The sequence below is a fragment of the Corella eumyota genome, chromosome 4, assembly GCF_963082875.1.
Source record: "Corella eumyota chromosome 4, kaCorEumy4.1, whole genome shotgun sequence".
Classification (NCBI taxonomy): domain Eukaryota; kingdom Metazoa; phylum Chordata; class Ascidiacea; order Phlebobranchia; family Corellidae; genus Corella; species Corella eumyota.
In genome coordinates, this window is record NC_137493.1 from 9,633,406 (window position 1) to 9,652,729 (window position 19,324).

Below are 19,324 nucleotides of genomic sequence, written 5' to 3' on the forward strand. Positions count from 1 at the left end.
ATCCGAAATGATAATGTTGTTATTAATTGTTATAATAACCGACAAAAAAATTTTGTTCAAAAAAAACTGGTGCCTTCCGACCTTATGTCCGTTTTATTATTTTTTTTGTTTGTCCCATTAGTTTTTATTTATTAAATTTATTTTTGTTATTATTTTCAATCGACCTGTAAAATGAAAATGAAGAAATTTTATAGTAACTGTATTTAATTATTTTGTAGTAAAGTTTATATGTGGGTTATTCCATCTAGGTTTAGGTCAAATAGGTTCGTTATTAGTTTTATTAGCTAAATAGGAAAATTTTCGATGTTTTTTATTTCTTTAAGGGAATAGGCTTATTGAAAAACCATTTGGCTCGTAGTCCGACGCCATGACCGGTATACCACCTTACCGGCCCCCCTTTCTTTATTTTTTTATATCCCCTTTAGGAGGATAGTTTTTTTTGATGTTTTTTATAGAGTTAGGGTGTGTGGTTTTAGGACATGTCTGAGCTATCTATAAACCCCGGGCTCAAGGGCGAACAGTGTGGCGTTGGTGCGGCTCGAACTCGAAACCTTTCGGCTCGTAGTTCGACGCCATGACCGGTATACCACACTAGCGGACTTTCTTTTTTTGATCTTGTTCAAAAATTGTTTTGTTTAGCGGCCATGTAATCTATAACATTTGGTTACAACAATTCAAATCAAATGTCCGATCACTAAACATAATTCTCTTTAAAAAACTGGGCTATTTAGAAAAGGTTTAAGTAGTCTGTATACGGAATCATTCAACTTTCACTTGGCAGCTAAACATTAAAACTATTATAATATAGCAACAAAAGATTTTAGCTGTTAAATGTTTTATTTATAAGCATGTTGATAGCTATGTTACAGCAAATTTACAGCAACGGCTGAGCAGATTTGATTTATTTGCAACAACTTCGTTATCCAAGAACAGCTGTAATAATAAAATTATGGCTTATTTATAACTATTATTGTTTATGACTATTAAAACTATTGAACATTGTTTATAACTATTAAACAAGTTGTTCATTTTTTTAAACTTACGGGCGATTGCGCTACATGCATTTCCATCCCATTGAAAGTCGGGGTTGCAGTTGCAGAATGAATCGCCGACGTTAGGATCATTTTCGCACGTTGAGTTTGGAGGGCAGCCACCGTCGCAAACTGGTTCGTTTTGATTTGCTGGTGGAGGTGGTGGTGGCGGAATAAGTTCTAAATATAATTTTTCTCATAATTAAATCCTAGGCATTAGTTATTTTTTTAAGGATGAACGAGTCACAGGTTTTAAGGCTACTCGATAACGCTATGCCCAAGGGCATATAGTGTGGCACTGGTGTTAGACTATAGTCTTCTATAGTAACCTTAGTTTAATAATGTTTTTTTCTTTTTTCCGTAAATCTCTAAGGCAATGTTTTTTGTTTTTTTTGGGGAAAAGATATGCTGTTGGGACGTGTTTTAAGATTTTCTTTAACGCTGTGCTAAAGGGCAAATGGTAGGGCATTGATCTAGCTCGAACCCGAAACCTTTTGGCTCGCAGCCCGCTGCTATGACTGGTATACTATAGAGTAACCTTGTTAAATAGGGGACGCCGAATCTATTGATAAAAAATTGTTGGAACAGATATAAATGGAAAGGAAATAAATAGAACGGAAACAAATGGAACGAAAACAATTGGAACGGATTTCATAAAAGCGGATTTTGAAGGGTTAATTTTAAAGCGGCCTTTTAAAAGTGGAAACAAGTCGAACGGATTTCAAAACAGCGGACTTTGACGGATCAATTTTTAAGACAGATTTTTAAAAAGTGAAAACAAATGGAAAGAATTTTATGAAAAGGGATTTTAAACGCAAAATTAATTTGAAGCGGATTTTTTTAAAAGTGAAAACAAATTAAATAATTTTAAGAAAGTTAATTAAATAAAGAATGAAAACAAATGAAGGAAATTTAAATTGAACATAAATAATCAAAGGAATTTTAGTCAAGTTGTTTGACAGACAAGTAGGATAATAGAATAAGTTTATTATAAAATTAGGGTAAGTGGGGTAAAATTTAAAGTAAAAAGAATTATACCTTAAATTATAATTGTTTTGGTGAATTGGGGTCCGTTTTATTAGCTTTTTACCATTTGCTTCCCTTTTTTCCATTAAACTACTATTCTTCGGAAAAATCCGCTTAATTAAGATTCGTTCCATTTGTTTCCGGTTCGTTAGTTTTTTTCCATTTGTTTCCATTAATTTTTTTTCCGCCAAAAAGTTATCCGTCAAAGAAATCCGCTTCATTAAAATTCGTTCCATTTGTTTCCATTCCAATTGTTTCCGTTCCAACTATTTTCGTTCCATTTGTTTCGGTTCCATTTGTTTCCTTTACATTTAATTCGGTTCCATTTGTTTCCGTTCCATTTGTTTTCTTTCCATTTGTTTCCTTTCCATCTGTTTTTTTTCAACAATTTCTAGCGCCCCGTTAAATAATATTAAAAGTAATGTATGTACATTAGCACCTAATAAAAGCGTATTTATAACATTAAAAAAACAATTCTGTTTGTTGAAAAATCTAGGCTTGCAAATACTTATTGCGATCATAATACGACAAAGCGATTTAACATTAACCGAACATGTAATTGACAGTGCAGCACGTAGATCACAATGATTAAACTAGTTTATTTAGTGGTAGAAAACTCCTACTAAACTTAAATAAAATCTTACCATCAGTAGTAATACTTTCTGGCGTCGTAGCGACTAAAACAAAAAATATTTTTTTATATTTTTTAAAGTGATATGATCAATACTTATGTTTGTCAAAGAATTATTATACCTGGCAACGGAACACAAGACAAATCTCTCATTTCATATCCAGGCAAACAATCACAAAAATAGAATTGAGTTGTTTCGTTAAAGGTACAATTGGACAACGATGAACAGTTAAGTACCATACATGCCGTTAGAATTGGGGGTGTTGCCACTGAACAAAAATATTTATTTTTATAAAATTTCATGTTTAAGATAAAATTTGCAAACAAATTTTAAAACCCTACAAATTCAATTAAAAAAAAATTAATTCAATTTTATTAAAATATTAGAACATAATCTTACCAGCTAAACTTCTTTCTGTTATATCGGTTGGCGTTATTACGCTAGGTGGCACTACTGAAAAAAGAATACCAATATTATACTTTTGTCACTACAATAAAATTTAACAAAAAATGTTGTTACCTTCTAACTGAACACAATCGTCTCCAACCATTTCATATCCCGGAATACATTCACAATAATAAGTCTGAGTTGGGTCATCAAGGGTGCACACTGAAAATGCTCTACAATTTAATAGCATACACACTTCCACAGAAGATACCTGTTCTGTAAGAAATAAAATAACAAAATATTAATTAATTTTTATTATGTAAAGTGGACGTTTACCGTACCTGTTGTAGCTGGAGTGTTCTGTCTAAAACAATCTACACCGTGTTCGCAAATACAACGAAAGTTATTAATGTTATAATCGTATACACAAGTTGATTGCGATGTAGGGCAAGTAAAAGGACAAGCATTACCTGTATTTAAAAAAAAATTATAAATAAATTTTTAAATACGTATCAGTTTGATTCCAATTGTTATTTGGTAATATTTTTAAAGTTACCCATTTAGTTTTAAACTAACCCTGTAAATCTTACTTTGAACTGTAGTCTGAGTTAGGTATGGTGTGGTGGTGGGTCTTGTTGCAGCAGGGCGTCTCCCAAAGAAGTTGTTCGATGATGAAGGATTGCGAAGTTGATTATAGTAAAATTGTAACGGATTTTGTCGAAAATTATTTAAAGAATAGTATTGGGTTGCAGCTCTGCCTAACAAACATAAAAAACAAGAGCAATTTTCGTAAATTGCAAATTTGCTTATGAAGCGGATTTCTATTCTTTAAATGACAAAAGCAAACTTTACTAAACTATAGAAATAAATAATAAAACTACTTTGTAAGTTAAACTGCAAAAAACAATTAATTAAAAAAAAGTATTACTTAGTACACAGGTGTTGGAAAATAGTGTACGGCCTGGTGGGCACTGACAAGAGTATCTGAATGACCTAAGAATACATCGTCCACCATTGCATTGAAAAGCACACCTTCTGTAACCTTAAGTTATTAATTAGTTAACTAAGTTTACGTTTAAATATAACTTTGTATACATATACAAGTGTTGGTGACACTTTTAAATGCAAAGCCCGTTGAGCTTTGACAAATGCATCACAATAATCTTAATTAGATTTAAACACTTTTTTTTTATGAACTGAAACTAAGCATTTAAACAAAATTTACTTTGGTTTTGTAAAATGCTTCTCTGTTAATTTCAAGCGCATTTTTATTTATGTAAAACGTCTATCTTAAAAGGCCTTTTAGGCGTAAAAACTATAATTAAAGTCATTTTTAATCGCAAAGTTTAGTATTCGAACAAAATATTAAAAAAATTATCACTTACTATCCCCAAGATTAAAGGAGGGACTTGAAAATGTAGAATACCCTCTGTTAATATAAAAAGATAAGTAATTAAGCAATAACTTTAAATTTTGTTAGACTTGAGCTGTTGTTCACTTACGGTATACGTGAATTAAGCAAGGAGGTAAGAGAAACTTGATTGAACTGGGCTGAGCAGAAAGCCGACAAAGCCAAAATACAAACAACAACTCTTAATCCCATTTCTATTGAAATTCTAACTTCTTAAAATACTATTTTTTTAAAATGTAGTAAATCAAATAATTTGATTAAATAATATGAACATTACATAATATATTAATTTCTTTTAAATTTATAAATATTTGTTTGATTTTTAAGTATACCTAAATCACAGTAGCAAAATATTAAAAGCCTTTGCAACTTAAAGGCACTTTGCTACGTTTTTAATTATATAGTAAAATATTTTGACTTGCGCATAACATAGGCTGGAAATCGGCCTTTTACTAATAGAACTAAATGCCCCAAGCTAAATAAGAGGTTTTTAAGTAAATATAAAAACACGTTTTTAACATTTAACTTCCCTTAAGGCATTATAACAAATTGCTAAAGTAAAAATGTTGCCCTGTACCTGACACTTTAAAGATGTAAATTTAAAATTAGAAATTATTTTAAATATAAAATTGTAGTAATGTCAATTTTACATTTCGGAAAAAACGCTCAAGCAAATAGAAACGTCAGCTTTTTATATAATTGTCTACCAATTTAAATTCATTCTATTAACCCTTGTAGGCTACGTTTAAATTTGTAATTGTTAAATTCCTTAAATAAAGTCACAAAAAAAAATAAAGTCATAATAGTTTTTTTACATTACCTAAAAATCGTAGGTTCTTTCTTTTGTCGGCTAAGCTTACGTAAATGGAACACGTATGTGTTAAAGTCGGAAATGCAGACGGTTTAATAACACTGTACAGTCCGAATCCGAAACTTTTATCTGTCCGTAATTTATTGCTATGACAAGAATGTTGGGATTTGCAATCTTTACCTTTAATGTGAAAAAGTTGACTTTACGACCTTAACATAGAGGAAAAACCGTTACCCAAACCAGGCTCGAGTTTTTTTTTAAGTTTTAAATGTTATATATTATAATTGCCCAATAATTAAGCTGCTGATTGATTAAGTGTTGGCTTAGCAGAAAATCATACCGTTTATAGCGCCTTACTCAAGGGCCCCACAATATAAAAGCAGTGGGGATCGAGCCAACGATTTTATGTACTGTAGCAAGTTCTGACCACTACACCACGCTGCCGGTACCGTTTTAACATTACGATGAGTTACCTAAGGAACGGAAATTGAGAGAAAGTAAAAAAATAGGGAGCGGAATCTAAAAAAATAATACGCGAAAATTCCATTGACTGTTTATTGACTGTGCATTTAAGTTAATATTGTTTTAGAAATTAACCGGCCTTTTTCTTGAAGGGGGTTAGAGTATGCTTGGGTAATTAAAATCAATTTGTTACTGCTTTTTAGTTCTCGAATAAATGACAGTAACCTTAAGTAAACAGTCGACTCTAATTTCGCGTTTTAGTATTTAAGATTTTTACGCCCTCTACCTTTTTTCATTTTTTCATTTTCCGATTCCTTCATTTTCGGTTTCCTTATTTTCCGGTTACTTCATTTCCCGTTTCAAAAAAAAACACAACTTGTATACCGTAATTTTTATCGTCAGTTATTACACAGAGATGATTTCTAAAAACTTTATAGGTGTATGTCCAGTTAAAATTTATACAAACTATTTTATTTATAATTATGTAATTTACTAAAATCATTCTAATGACCGATGTTAGTTAGATATGCTTAAATTAAGTCCTAAAGGCACCACCGGCTGCTTAAATAGCACTGCGTACCATAACAAAAATACTTGCGTTTAAATAACTTACAAAAATGATTGGTAAAACAGGTTATTTTTTGGTTGGATTATTAGTTAATAGTATAACTTACGAAACTTGCGGCTCAGCATTACAACCATCGAATAGGCGAAGTGAAAATGAAACTTCTTTTTTGAATCGTATTTTAATACGAAGGCCGTTGCTGTCGTCGTTAAACGGTTATCCTAATGCTGTTTCAAATATTGCCTTGAATGCCCTTATGGTGCCAAATGCCAATAGTTCATTGCCTTTGCGTTCATTAGCTTACAGAATTCTTTCTGATAAACTCTCCGACAACCACTACAAATCCCCATCATCGTTGTATCTCCAAGCTAACAGTGGACAGCAAGTACTCGGATTTAATCAGTATGCTTTAGGGTTTTTAAATCCCTATTTTTTCTACAACAGATCTACTCGTCCAATCTACGTACGGCCTACTTTTCCAGTTACAATTAACAATGCACCTTACTATCTTAATCGCCCGAATTATTTTCCTTCGACAGCATATTCGGGTGTAAACTACTTACACTACACAAATTATGTCACACGTAAGTAAATTGCCAGTAAAAGAAACATAGGCTATGTTAGCAAAAATTAAATATTATTTATTTACGTTTTTTTCTGTATCAACTTAAGGTGTAAATTGTTTGAATTTTTATTAGGCAAGGTTATAAAGTTAGGGCTCGGTTGAGCTATCTGTAAACGTTGGGAATAAAGGCTTATAGTCTGACATTGGTCTTGCCTTAACCAGTATACTACAAAGCCGGATAACCATTTTTATATTATATTCCACAGCGAATTTCAGTCGATGCGGTGCCCCTTGTGGTCAGTCTTCGTTTTGTCGTTTAGTTTTGGGGCGCCATCGCTGCATTTGTGGTCTGGGTTTTGTTCGGGTCCGAGGTCTTTGTGTGGATCGCATCAACCAAGGATTATAAACTGCACAAGTAATAGTAGTTTGCTGCATTTTTTTATTATATCACCAATGTGTTAAGCTTTACATGTCTTAAATAAGGCTACATAAACTGATACATGTTTAGATTAAATTTATAAGCATTATATATTTAATAAACGTTTTTAAGTCGTCACACATCATTATATGTGAAATAAAACAACATCAAATAAATCATTTTTTCGTTTTGATGCCAGAAACAACTTAAAAAAACTATAAAATATAAGGCACTACTGGGGATCGAACCCAGGATCTCCTGTTTACTAGACAGGCGCTTTACCACTAAGCCATAGCGCCAACGAACGATCGCCGCGTAAATATAGACTATATTTAAAAATTTTTGAGGCGCAGATGTCAATTATGATATCTTAGTTTATTTATTACTTCGTTATGAATTTTTATTGGTTTAAAGTACATAAAACTAAACAGATAATATTAAAATATAATAAAATAAGGCACAAAAATAAAGTGTTAAAGTATCGATTTTTATGCTTTTTTTTTAAATAAACTGCATAGATGTGCCAAGTCAGTTCGTAAGTAAATTGTAAAATACCCGTAAATGCGGTGTATTGATTGGTTAACTACAGTAAAGCTAATCTACAGGGACTGCAATAGCATTTCTTTTGCACACTTTTAGTGTAACAGATTAAATTTATTTACTCAAATATTATTTTTTTGGTTAAAAAATTTGGAAAATTGTTAATGCAGACATTTTAGAAATTATAATGAGGTGGTCTTAAGAAATTGTAAAACGTTAAGTAATTGACTTAACACTAAACTGCTAAAATCTAACATTATATTTACGATATACTTGTAAAAAAGTGTCTTAGTCAGTACAGTATAGTATTTTGCATAATCTTAAATATAAAATTTTTTTTCATTGCTTGCTAAGTTATTTAAATAAAGGCAAGAACCGTAAATGTCTTTTAAATAGAAGTGATTATTGCATGCCCTTTCTTTTTAAGCACGGTTGATGTTTTTTAAACAGGATTAGAAATAGTTTACTATTAATTTGATACTATTACGTGATGCTGTTAAACTAATACAAACTTAACGGTGAATTCGTGAAATAATTATTTTTTTGTGATAACAAAAGAAATTTCGATGACCTAAAAGTGTTTTAGCGCTGCAGGCTATTATAAATTTTAAACTGCGTTACATTGCGTTATCGCTTTTTATGTATACTAAAAGTTAAAGGTTTTTAAGTTCTATTAATATGATTTAGCGGTATAAAGTCAGGTAGGATTTAAATGTTTTTTAAAAAAGTTGTTTTACTTAGATTCTCTCGAATTTATACCAATTAAACTAGTCGAGTTTTATTTTTAGACTTTGTTTAAAAATTTAACTAATTATGTAAACGATAAAATTAATGTTTGTTTAAAAGCAAAATCAGTTTGCCTTGTATTTTCGTTTTTGAATAGTTTAATAATATGTTTACTTAAAAAAATAAAAGCTAATAAAAAGTGTCCAAAATTTCTCATTGATTTGTCATATAAGCCTATTTCTTACGCCGACATACACTTCAATCATTTTATATCGACCAACGTAATCCAGTTTATTTCGTGACTTCGTTTAAAAACTATTAAACATACCGGACATATTTTTCATTGGTAGTAAATTGTAATTATGCAAATAGGGTTTACTTTTAAAACAATGTTGTTATGTAGAAAATAAATTAATCATCGTTTTGTTGAAACAGTAAGAAACGTGTGTTTAAACCCAAAGTAAGAGTTTGTTAAGTAAGAAAAGAGTTTTGTCAAACAGACAATAAAAAGGTTTTGAATTGTAAATGGTTTGACTAAAAATGGCTTCAAATGGAATACAAGTGTTCGGATTTCTACTGGGTGTGATTTCATGGATTGGTATGATAGGGACTTGTGCATCCCCCGAGTGGAGAAAAAACACCCACGGACAAACACTTATCGACAACACGTTAAGGTGAACTTTTTAAAACATAATTTCGAATTGTTGTGCGTTTAACTACTTACGAATTGAAATTCTAGCATAGACGTATATATACATCTATCTATATTATACCGGCAGCGTGGTGTTGTACCGGCAGCGTGGTTTAGTGGTAAGAACACTTGCTACACCACCTTGAGTCGTGGGTTCAATCCCCACAGCTCACATGCTGTAGCGCCCTAAAGTAAGGCGCTATAAACGGTATAAACTCCTGCTGAGCCAGCACTAAATCAGCAGCATATAGTTACCAGGCAATTATAATCTATAATATTCCAAACTACCACAAGTAACTCGAGACTGGGTCGGAGTAACTGATGTTACTCTTTTAGGTAGTGCATTCGACCTTCCCACAACGAGGATAAATTTATATACAAAAAATATATATACACATAGAATATTTTGTATACATATACAAATACATTTATAAAGTGTTAATTCTGCTCATTGTTGTTAGTTTTTTAAATTGCCTTTTAAGCTTTGTAATAACTTTTAGATACGAAGGTCTTTGGGTTCGGTGCAAAGCATTTTCTACGGGACAAACTCATTGTGATGATTATAATACGTTTTTTATTGGACTTCCCGGTAAGATATGTTATATTATTATTTCACGATAAATTAATTAACTTATAATACAGTTTAAAAAAATTCAAGATAACAAGATTTATTGTGTAAAAATGCTACTAAAAGTTTACAGTTCAAGGCACCTTTTAACATTGCAAAATTTGCAAAAACTATATTTTTGTGAAATGATTGTAATTGTCGTATAAAAATAGTCAATTTACAACTGATCTATAAGCTCTTCGGCAAGTTTGGGTTGGGCAAATTTATTTTATATTTTCTTACCGAAACGCGAACAATGATTATCCATTTTCTATTAATTTAATTGCTCGAAAGGAAAAAAAAACATTTTGTACGGAGACTTCATTAAACAACACGCAAAAGAATTTTTCCAATTTTGCAATTGTGTCATTATCGATTATACTGATTAGCGAGTTTACGCATAGGTTTAATTATATAAAGTGTACTCCAAACGATATCGAAATAATATAAATATAGAAAAAAACAAATCTGTTTCAGTTTGGCAAAAAGCAAGTTGTATATACCAAAAACTGTATAATTTTTTTTCTTACGTTGCTTCTTATTAAAAAAGAGTATTTTGATATTATATCAATTTTTGTCGGACTACAGGTTGCCACCAGACTTTTTGATAATCTTCGATGTTTTTAATGCATTGTTTTAAAAAGTCGATATTTAAGTAACGAATGTCTCAATTTATCCAGATAGCATCTTATTAATCGATAAAATCACTAGCTCCAGTGTCTTTTTCATTTTACGGGTGTCAAGAAAATTATCGAATTTTTTCAAATAAACCTAATTGAAAACATTACGGCTACTACTGCTTCTACATGCATTAGCACATTCTTGCGACATTGTTTGTCTTAAATAAATCATTACAAAAAACTTTTTAGCTGCTTAGTGGCACAAGTTTTGCGCGAAAATGCAACCTTGCCTTTCTTTGTGAAAAAAGAATTGGTATAGAGAAACTTTTCGTTATTTTAACTCAAGTAAATAATAATATATCATTTTTAGCGTTTTTTTATTGAAAATAAAATTAAACTACAACCCATTAAGCTGACTTATTGTTAATTTTTTGTTTATTTGTGGTATTATTTAGAAAATGGTTTATCTTTTATTGTTTTTACTTTTAAAGAGGTGCTGCAAGTATGTCGGGCTCTTATTGTAGCTTCAATAACTTTGGGATTTGTTGCCATTATTATAACGATATTTGGTCTTAAATGCGTGAGTGTTGGAGGGGGAAACCCTGTTATTAAGGCCAGAGTTGCAATCATCGGCGGGGTATTATTTGGAATTGCAGGTACATTGTGTTATTAATATTTATTTTTAATAAAACAAAATCTTATATTTATGTCAAACAACTGTTTAAAATTGTTAAGCATGTAAGGTGTCACTGCATTTAAATATGGTGGTTTGCAATGTATAGTATACAAATATCATGTTATTTGGTAATTTATTTAAAAATTGTTTATGTTTAATCAAAAATGTTAAAAACATTGACTAAGTTAAGTTTTATCCTATCATGTCACAAGTTAGTCATTTTTTATAAAAGCAATACAAAGTAGTTTCTTTTAAACGAACAATAAAAAAAAGATTTTATTTATTTATGGGCACTCCCTTATTTACGACGCGAAGTTCAACTATTAAAGTGGTTTTATTGCTTTAGGCGATTCACAAATTCATAATTTTATATTTTTTAAATTTTTTGCACTTAAGCTCTAACTAATTAATTGCTGCTTTAAAATAATTTTCTACACAAAAAGGAATCGCTCACGTTATGAAAACAACTTTCGAATTGTGATATGAACTTTAAAATGCATTTATTTAAAAATCTTAGTATTTTGAATTCTACCAATTTTTTTAAGTTTTGATAAAGCAAATTATAATTTTAAATATTCCTTCTACAACTATAGGTTTATTTGTAGCAACATGTTCCTATTTTGTCTTTATTTGGGCTTCTAACGAAGGCTACGAAGTTTCTATCAGCTTTTTCATCTCATTTCCCGTTTCTGTTTGTTCTTTAATGTGTTCATTTATTTTAATATGCGGTTCTTGTCGGTCGGCAGACAGCATTGGTGATCCAGAAACACGCCAGTTTTGTAAAAACAAAAATGATAGCGACCAGATTGCTATTCAAGAAAACATAAAGTCAGGATTTCATTCAGTGTTTTCTGTGAAAGAAAAGAGTGGGTCCTCTAACCCGGTCTACTTTGCAGATTTTGTTTAACAATTAAAAACTTTGGTACATTGCCAATTTGTGTAACGCGCGCGATAAAAAAAATCATAAACAACTTTTAATAATTTAATCTAGTTTATTTTTAATAATGTAGTTTAAAATCTAAAAAAAAGGTAAATATTGTTAATGTTACTTGCGTGAGTCTTTGTAATAAAAATTACCAAAAAAGTTGTCCTGCTTTAACAATATATGTTTTCGACGTTTATACCAACCGCTAACTTCCGGTAAGTTTTTTGTTATCATTTTAGCTTTAGAAATCATTTTAGCGTTTTTGCATGATAATTGTTCATGGTGTGCATGCTTCTTTGGCACTTAAATATTTGTTTCAATTTGCTAAGTAGCAATGTTTAAATTTTAATTATTGCAGGGATTTTATCAGGAGCAGCGGTTTCTTACTATGCACATGACGTTGTTCAGGAATATTACAACCCTCTACTCAAACAAGATCTTGATCTATATCTTAGATTTGAATACGGAAATGCATTATTTATAGGTAACAAAATAGCTTAAAAATAAAACCGAAATTAGATTAAAAAAATTTTGTCTCATTAAATTTTTTTATTTTACGTAATTCCCAAAAACTAGAGTTCGTAAATTAAATATTTATATAATTTTTTTTTATCTAATACTTTCTGTCTAAGGGTGGGCAAGCCTTGTAGTTGGAATACTTAGTTCCTCTATGATTTGTTCATGTAGTGCTTTTATCTTATTTCGTATCCGAAGAAATCCTCCTCACATCCACGAGTTTCATCCAGTGTCAATCCTTCAAAAACACTCCCAAGAGCCAGTTCCCTTACAAGTCTTTCAGGGGGGTCCTTCTTCAAACTACTCGTCAGCCAGGCACGTAAATATACAGAAACAGCAATATGCAAACGGAAAATACTTATCTTCCTCGCAAAACAGTTCAAACAAATTTAACTCAGTTACACCATCTAGCGGTCCCAACAATAACGAAGGAGATCGTAAAAAAAGGCGTCGCAGGCGTTCGTACAGTGAAGAACGGCAACCACGAAGCGGTAACGACAGACCTGAAATATATACTAATTCAAGAAGTAATCGTTATAAAGAGTCTGCTGACGAAAATACGTTGAAAAACATTCAAAGACCGATAAAGCAATATGTTTGACCAAATGCCTTAAATTGATTTTGTAAAAAAACGAATCAAACGAAACGTAAAATTGTAAATTTGAAAAGGAATGGAGACACTTTAATAATTAATCTCTTCATTTATGCAATTTTTTGTCTTTTATGTAATGGTTATTACTAAAGTGTATTCGCATGTTGAAAGGTTTAGTGTTATAGCGGCTAAATTAAACAGGTTGCCCAAATGTCAAAATGTCTCAGATAACACCAGATAAATGAGCTCAAATTTAACCACAAAATCACAACAAAATACTAGCGCCCATAATTTTGTTAAATAATTTACAACATTTTTATAGTAAACCTTTGTAAAAACTTTGTTGAAACGCGTAGACATGACAGCTTAAATAAAACGATGCCAGTATATCCTTGAAACAAAAATAAAAAAAATTTAAACAATAAATAATTAATACTTTTCGCTGCCAACTTTATTTCATAAATTTAAAACATTTTTGTATTTCAATGAATTTTACAGGTAAAGCAATAATAAAATACGTTTATTTTAAAACATTGGTAACAAGTGCGTTATTTCCGGACTGGATTTAAAATCACAATTATTCGGTAATCGCTATATGACGTTGGATTGAGTTTAGTTTTTTTTTAAATGGCCTATTGATTATTATTATTAGTAGGTAGTATTTTAAAAATGAATTTTAATTCTATTTAAAATTACTAAACATCTCTAGTATATAAAAATATTATAAAACTTAACGTACTTGTTTCTAAAAATACCAAAAAGCTTTACCGGGCTCAATTTGTAAGTCTTTTTCAAAGTCATACAGGAAGCACATCTTAAGAAAATTTCTTATTTTTGGCAAATTTAATTTGCAAACCTCCGTGTTGCTTATATTAATCTTAGCAGAATTTAGAAAAGTATAAGGTTTAGTTTGTTGCACAGTAAAATGTTTACAACAGGGAAGGACATATCATAAAACTGTACATATTTTAAAAGTAAATGCTTGGGGCAAAATAAAAACAGACCACTATGGTTCATAAGAAAAACAATAAAAGTTCCTTAACAATTTCTCTTAATACGTTAGTTACGATAGTATGCTTTAAGTCGAATTAAAAAAAAAAAATTATACCAATTGGAATAGGGTTTTACATTCTTTTTTTGGGTTTATTTTAAGAAAAAGCAATATACGTTATGTGGATATTTGTTTAAATCTCTTAAATATGTAAACGCTTAGAGAATGTCTACGAGAAAAGTACAGGACTATGCCAAGCAATAAAGCGTATCGAGTTTGAAAAGCTAATGAAATGGTGTTAAGTTATTTACGCTTACTTGTACGACTATACGAAATATTTTTTTTACAGAGTTCAAGTACATTTTTAATATTAAGCAAACGAGAAGTATAAACAAAAGATTATCAACTCTTAAACGAGTGAGTACTCAAATATTTTGTGAAATTATTTTTTAAGTAAAACGGAAATAGCTCATTTATATAATCATACATTAAAGTTTTTAAATTCAATAACTGATATTGAAAAAGTATGACAGATCTTTTTAATTATTTAAAAGTCAGAATATGAACAAATTTTAATCTATGTTTATATCAGATAACTTTTAATACGTTTTGTTCTGCAAGACTTTAAATTGCATAATGTAAGAGTTATAGCACTTTTGATTGTAAGATTTTAATTTCTTAATAAAATGTTATACTTCATAGAGAACCAATTAGGCATTTTATTTTATGTTTTGGCTAGGTTAAAGTTACACATGATTTTTTAAGCCACAAAATGTTCGTGACACTGCTACAAGTATTATTGCATGACTACATGAATGAACTACTAATACAGTGCAAATCTTTTTGGGTTTTGTTGATATTATATAAATAGTTTTTAGTTACGCCGAAACGGTTAAACAAGGTGTTAAAATCAATACATTTAGGTGTAGTAATATAGTTTTGTTACTATTTTAGCAATTTTTGCGTTTAGAGTTATACAATTAGGTCTATGTTTGAATGATTGCTGGAAATGGATATAATGGATTCGGAAAAAGAAAATCTTATTACCGATTCAGATGAAATTGAAGGTTTGACTATATTAAGTTTTTTCAAAACAAATTTAAACCATTAAATTATAATTAAAATAGAAAACCTACTTGTGTAAACAAGAGAATTGTTTTCAGCTAACGTTATAGTTAGGGTAAAAATTTAACAAAAATAACCTTTTTACTGAAAGTAGGTGTGGGTTTTTTGTGATTTGTATGTTAAAAACCTAAAACGATTGCAGAGTCAGTCAATTTCCGTTGTTTTATCACGCAAACGTTGTTTATTTATGTTAGCAGCCTATTTTATAAATTTTTTGTAAATCCTGACGGCACAATAAAAGTTTCCAATAATAGTCACTATAGAAAACAAACCAACACAATCATAACTTAAAACAGTTTGAATTTTAAATGCTTGTGTTTTTAACTTGTAGAGCATGACTTGGCACATAATGACTTGAAACGAAATGACGTCACTAATGTAGCTCCAATAAGTGATTTGAATATTGGGCCAAAGCGGGAACTTCTTAAAACTTTGTTTGCCGCTTTCTATTTTTTACTTGGTAAGTTGCTGAATGTTATATATAAATCTTTATTTTTCGTTAAAAAATTCCGTTTATTCGCTGAAAAATTCCGTCTTCCTACTGTTGCATGAAACGTGGCCAAGCATGTCAAGAAAATGTTGTCGGCCCTAAACAAAATAAAGTCGTCACCAATTTTATGTTAACCACTACATATAATAACAAAATCAAATTTTATTTCTGTTACAAAAGCAACAAAAAAATGTAGTACCAAGTGGCTTTGTACACACCGCTGTGTACCATGACTTTTGGTTGCTAGTAATCAAATTCAATTAGCTATCATGGTTACAATATGATTATGTATAGTTGTCTTTACATTTCCATGAAAATGCTATAGAATTACTAAATTTTCGTTAAAGAAAAAACCATGACTAAAACGTTAGAGTGTAAATTGTTTGAAAAAAATGATGTTAAAACATATATATATATTTGCTACAGGAGTAGCGGCGTGCCTATTTTCGCTATTAATAGTTCATGAACGAGTTCCTATCAATGTTAAACCTTTGCCGGATGTTGTGTTTGAGTATTTTCCATATGTGCACAACACACACGATATAACCGAACTATGTATTGGATTTCTTATTGCTTCTTCTGTGTCTATTATGCTTTTGCATAAATATAGGTATAATATGTTTTTTTTAATTGAAAATGCTCAAAAAGTTAAAAAAATATTTAAAATTTTCGTGTAAAGATTTGTTCATAACACTTTAGCGTCAAGAACTTTTAAAAATTATGAATATAAAAAGAGGTAAGTGAATCTTGAATTTCGTAGAAACTAAGGGAAATTTTATGGCTGACTAATTCAGGGCGTGTTTGGTTTGACTATGACTCATGGCCTTTTTTTACATTTTTTATTTAGTTTAATATTTCCAAATTTCTTCACAGATTTGTTTTAATTCGACGCACCTTTTTCCTGTTCGGAACTTTGTATTTTTATAGATCTTTAACAATATACGTAACTACTTTGCCAGTTTCAGAAATCGGATTGGTTTGTGCACCAAAGGTAGAGAAAACATAAATTTAATTATTCCTATTTTTACATTTTAATTTCAACTTTGGATTTTAAACCTATATGGATAAAATAAAGCAAAAATCCAAACTTTTTAAGAAAAAAGAAAACAATTCCCACATTTAAAATGAATTACTAAAATTATAATTTAAATTTAGAGCAATTACGAGCCAGCTTTACTTTTACAACGATTTCTCGGGCACGTATTTGGTGGAGAAAATACTCATTTATGTGGAAGTTATATGTTTAGTGGCCACACAATTGTTATAATGGTGACATGCCTTACCGTAAACGAGTGTAAGTTTAAAGTTTAAATACAAGTTTTATTCTAAGCCATGACAAAAAGGAAAAAACAACGTTTAGGCAAATAAAAAATGGTTTTGTTTAGTTAAATTTTTGCCTATTGATCGTGATTTTTAAAATAGAACAGAAAATTAATTTCTCTTTAATCCGGCATAACGTTTACTAAAGCAAAACACTGTTAAATACAAATAACATACCTTTATGCCCGATTACAATTATTTGCTTAACAAGGTTAATTTTTGGTCTATATTTTACATTATACATAACGTATCAAACCAAATTTTGAACTAAGAAATAATATAAGCTATAGTACATTTTAATTAAAAAAATAACCTATTAGATATATGATTAAAAAAAAAATAATATATAACAAATTGTTTATTTTATGTTGTTAAACTTATTTTAACTTAAATATTTTAGATTCACCAAAATCATGGAAATTTTTACATTGGGTTTGTTGGTTAGTAGCCTACCTAGCCCTGTCAGTAATTTTGATATCTCACAGACACTACACGATCGACGTTGTAATTGCATATCTAATAGTAACAAGATTGTTTTGGTCTTACCATGTATTGTGCAATGTACAGGTATATATTATAAACATATATATTCACTAAATAAAATTGTTTTACGTTTAGAATATGAAGGTTAAAAATGTTGTAAAATACTATCGACTTTGACACAAATATTAATGTTTTACAACTGAAAAACAAATAGACTACCTTGTAAAAACACACACTTTACAACCTATATAGTTAAAAAGAAATACTGGTATTAAAATGTCGAAACCTTGTATTTTTTATATTTACCAACCTACAGTTTTACACTAAAAGAACTCCTTCCCTCCCATTAAAAACTTGAAATAATGCAGTTATATTTTATTGCATTATTTCAAGTTTTGGTGAGTTTCCCAAAAAAAATTGTGATTTAACCCTCTTAAAACTTAAATAAATGATTTTAATTACTTTTAAAAAATTGCCAATTATAAAATTACAGATTTTGAAAACTTCCAATGACTTTAATACATTATCTCGATATTGGTGGTTTCCGATATTTCGTTATTTCGAAGTTAATGTAGCATCGGAGGGAGGATTGCCATGCGAGTATAATTGGCCGTTCCCTCTTCCATCCTGCCTAGTCAATCGAATAAAACATAAAAAGGGCAAGCTATATCATTGCAAATGTTCGTCGATAAAAGTGTGTTAAACGTAAGAGAATGCAAACTGGGAAAACAAAGAAATTCCCGTTACCTGTTCTAGAAAAAATTAAGTTATATCTGTGGTATACATTTTTGTTTTTTAATTTTTTTAATTTCTTACATTCCGGTGATAATACCAAAGTACAGTAAATGTTAACAAAAACTTGCTGAATGTGAGACAAAAGTTTTAAATTTTGATGCACGGGGAGGGGGGGGGATTAACTTAATAGTCCGAATAATAACGCAAAATGAACGCTACAGTTAAAGAATAATGTGGGATCTACTTAAAGATGAGAAAAATAATGCCAACAAAGTATATACTATTTTTGTTTCTTTCTGCATATTTTTTAGACACTGTGCCGCTTTTAACCGCCCCTCTAACACCCGTACCTTAAAACTATTTCTTTACGTTTTTTCATTTTACTAATAGCGTTAAACAAATATTTTTTTACGTTTAACACAAATAACAGTGCACTTTTAACATAACAATAATGTATTAAATTGATTTTATGAAAATCACTTGTTTAAAAAGGTACTAATGCACTTTTAGCCTGACAATGCAAATATGTTTTGGATTAAAAATATACAGATTATTCTTTTGTACACAATCATAGAAAAAATGACGAGACTTGTACTGATTTTCTATCATTTTAATAAAAATGTTTATAATATTAAAAATATATAATAAACTTTAACTATTACAACTTAATTGTTTTTTTTTAAAAGGTGTCATTTTTAGCCAGCTTTTTACATCTTACATGCGGCATTTTTTTAAATACTAGCAAACAAGGGTAAACACTTATTCCAATTTTAATCCATAATCGAGATCACTGGAAAATGTTTAACATGGAACGTTTGTGTAAAAGAATGTTATGTAATATAACGCCTTTTCGAATGCGTTTCAAAACTAAAAAGTATTATGTGCATGTACAAACATTGAAGTCGTAAAAATTTAACGCAAACACAATTAAATATTAAAAATTTATAAACTTAATCTTTTCTTGTCAAACGAAGCGTTG

The 19,324-nt window shown here is 29.9% G+C and overlaps 3 protein-coding genes and 1 non-coding gene across 4 annotated transcripts; 2 read left to right on the forward strand and 2 right to left on the reverse strand.

Annotated features, from left to right (window-relative positions):
• Positions 1-822: 822 nt before the first annotated feature.
• LOC145751065 (uncharacterized) lies at positions 823-4,742 on the reverse strand. Its single transcript, XM_082567145.1, has 11 exons — positions 4,579-4,742; positions 4,462-4,505; positions 4,005-4,118; positions 3,667-3,834; positions 3,418-3,546; positions 3,209-3,352; positions 3,089-3,142; positions 2,811-2,957; positions 2,702-2,734; positions 1,044-1,211; positions 823-933 (listed from the first exon to the last, which is right to left on the reverse strand). Exons 1-11 carry the CDS (start codon positions 4,677-4,679, stop codon positions 920-922), a joined length of 1,116 nt encoding a protein of 371 aa, XP_082423271.1. The 5' UTR covers positions 4,680-4,742; the 3' UTR covers positions 823-919.
• Positions 4,743-7,535: 2,793 nt separating this feature from the next.
• Trnat-agu (transfer RNA threonine (anticodon AGU)) lies at positions 7,536-7,607 on the reverse strand. The gene has a single exon. It is a non-coding gene; the product is annotated as a tRNA-Thr (tRNA).
• A 1,420-nt stretch (positions 7,608-9,027) lies between these two features.
• LOC145751043 (claudin-7-like) lies at positions 9,028-13,580 on the forward strand. Its single transcript, XM_082567114.1, has 5 exons — positions 9,028-9,248; positions 9,766-9,854; positions 10,984-11,148; positions 12,452-12,577; positions 12,726-13,580. Exons 1-5 carry the CDS (start codon positions 9,115-9,117, stop codon positions 13,208-13,210), a joined length of 999 nt encoding a protein of 332 aa, XP_082423240.1. The 5' UTR covers positions 9,028-9,114; the 3' UTR covers positions 13,211-13,580.
• Positions 13,581-14,492: 912 nt separating this feature from the next.
• LOC145750362 (phosphatidylcholine:ceramide cholinephosphotransferase 2-like) lies at positions 14,493-18,957 on the forward strand. The gene is made up of 8 exons (XM_082566382.1): positions 14,493-14,609; positions 15,163-15,259; positions 15,649-15,777; positions 16,234-16,417; positions 16,681-16,798; positions 16,963-17,101; positions 17,528-17,694; positions 18,104-18,957. Exons 2-8 carry the CDS (start codon positions 15,202-15,204, stop codon positions 18,311-18,313), a joined length of 1,005 nt encoding a protein of 334 aa, XP_082422508.1. The 5' UTR covers positions 14,493-14,609; positions 15,163-15,201; the 3' UTR covers positions 18,314-18,957.
• The last annotated feature ends 367 nt before the right edge of the window (positions 18,958-19,324 follow it).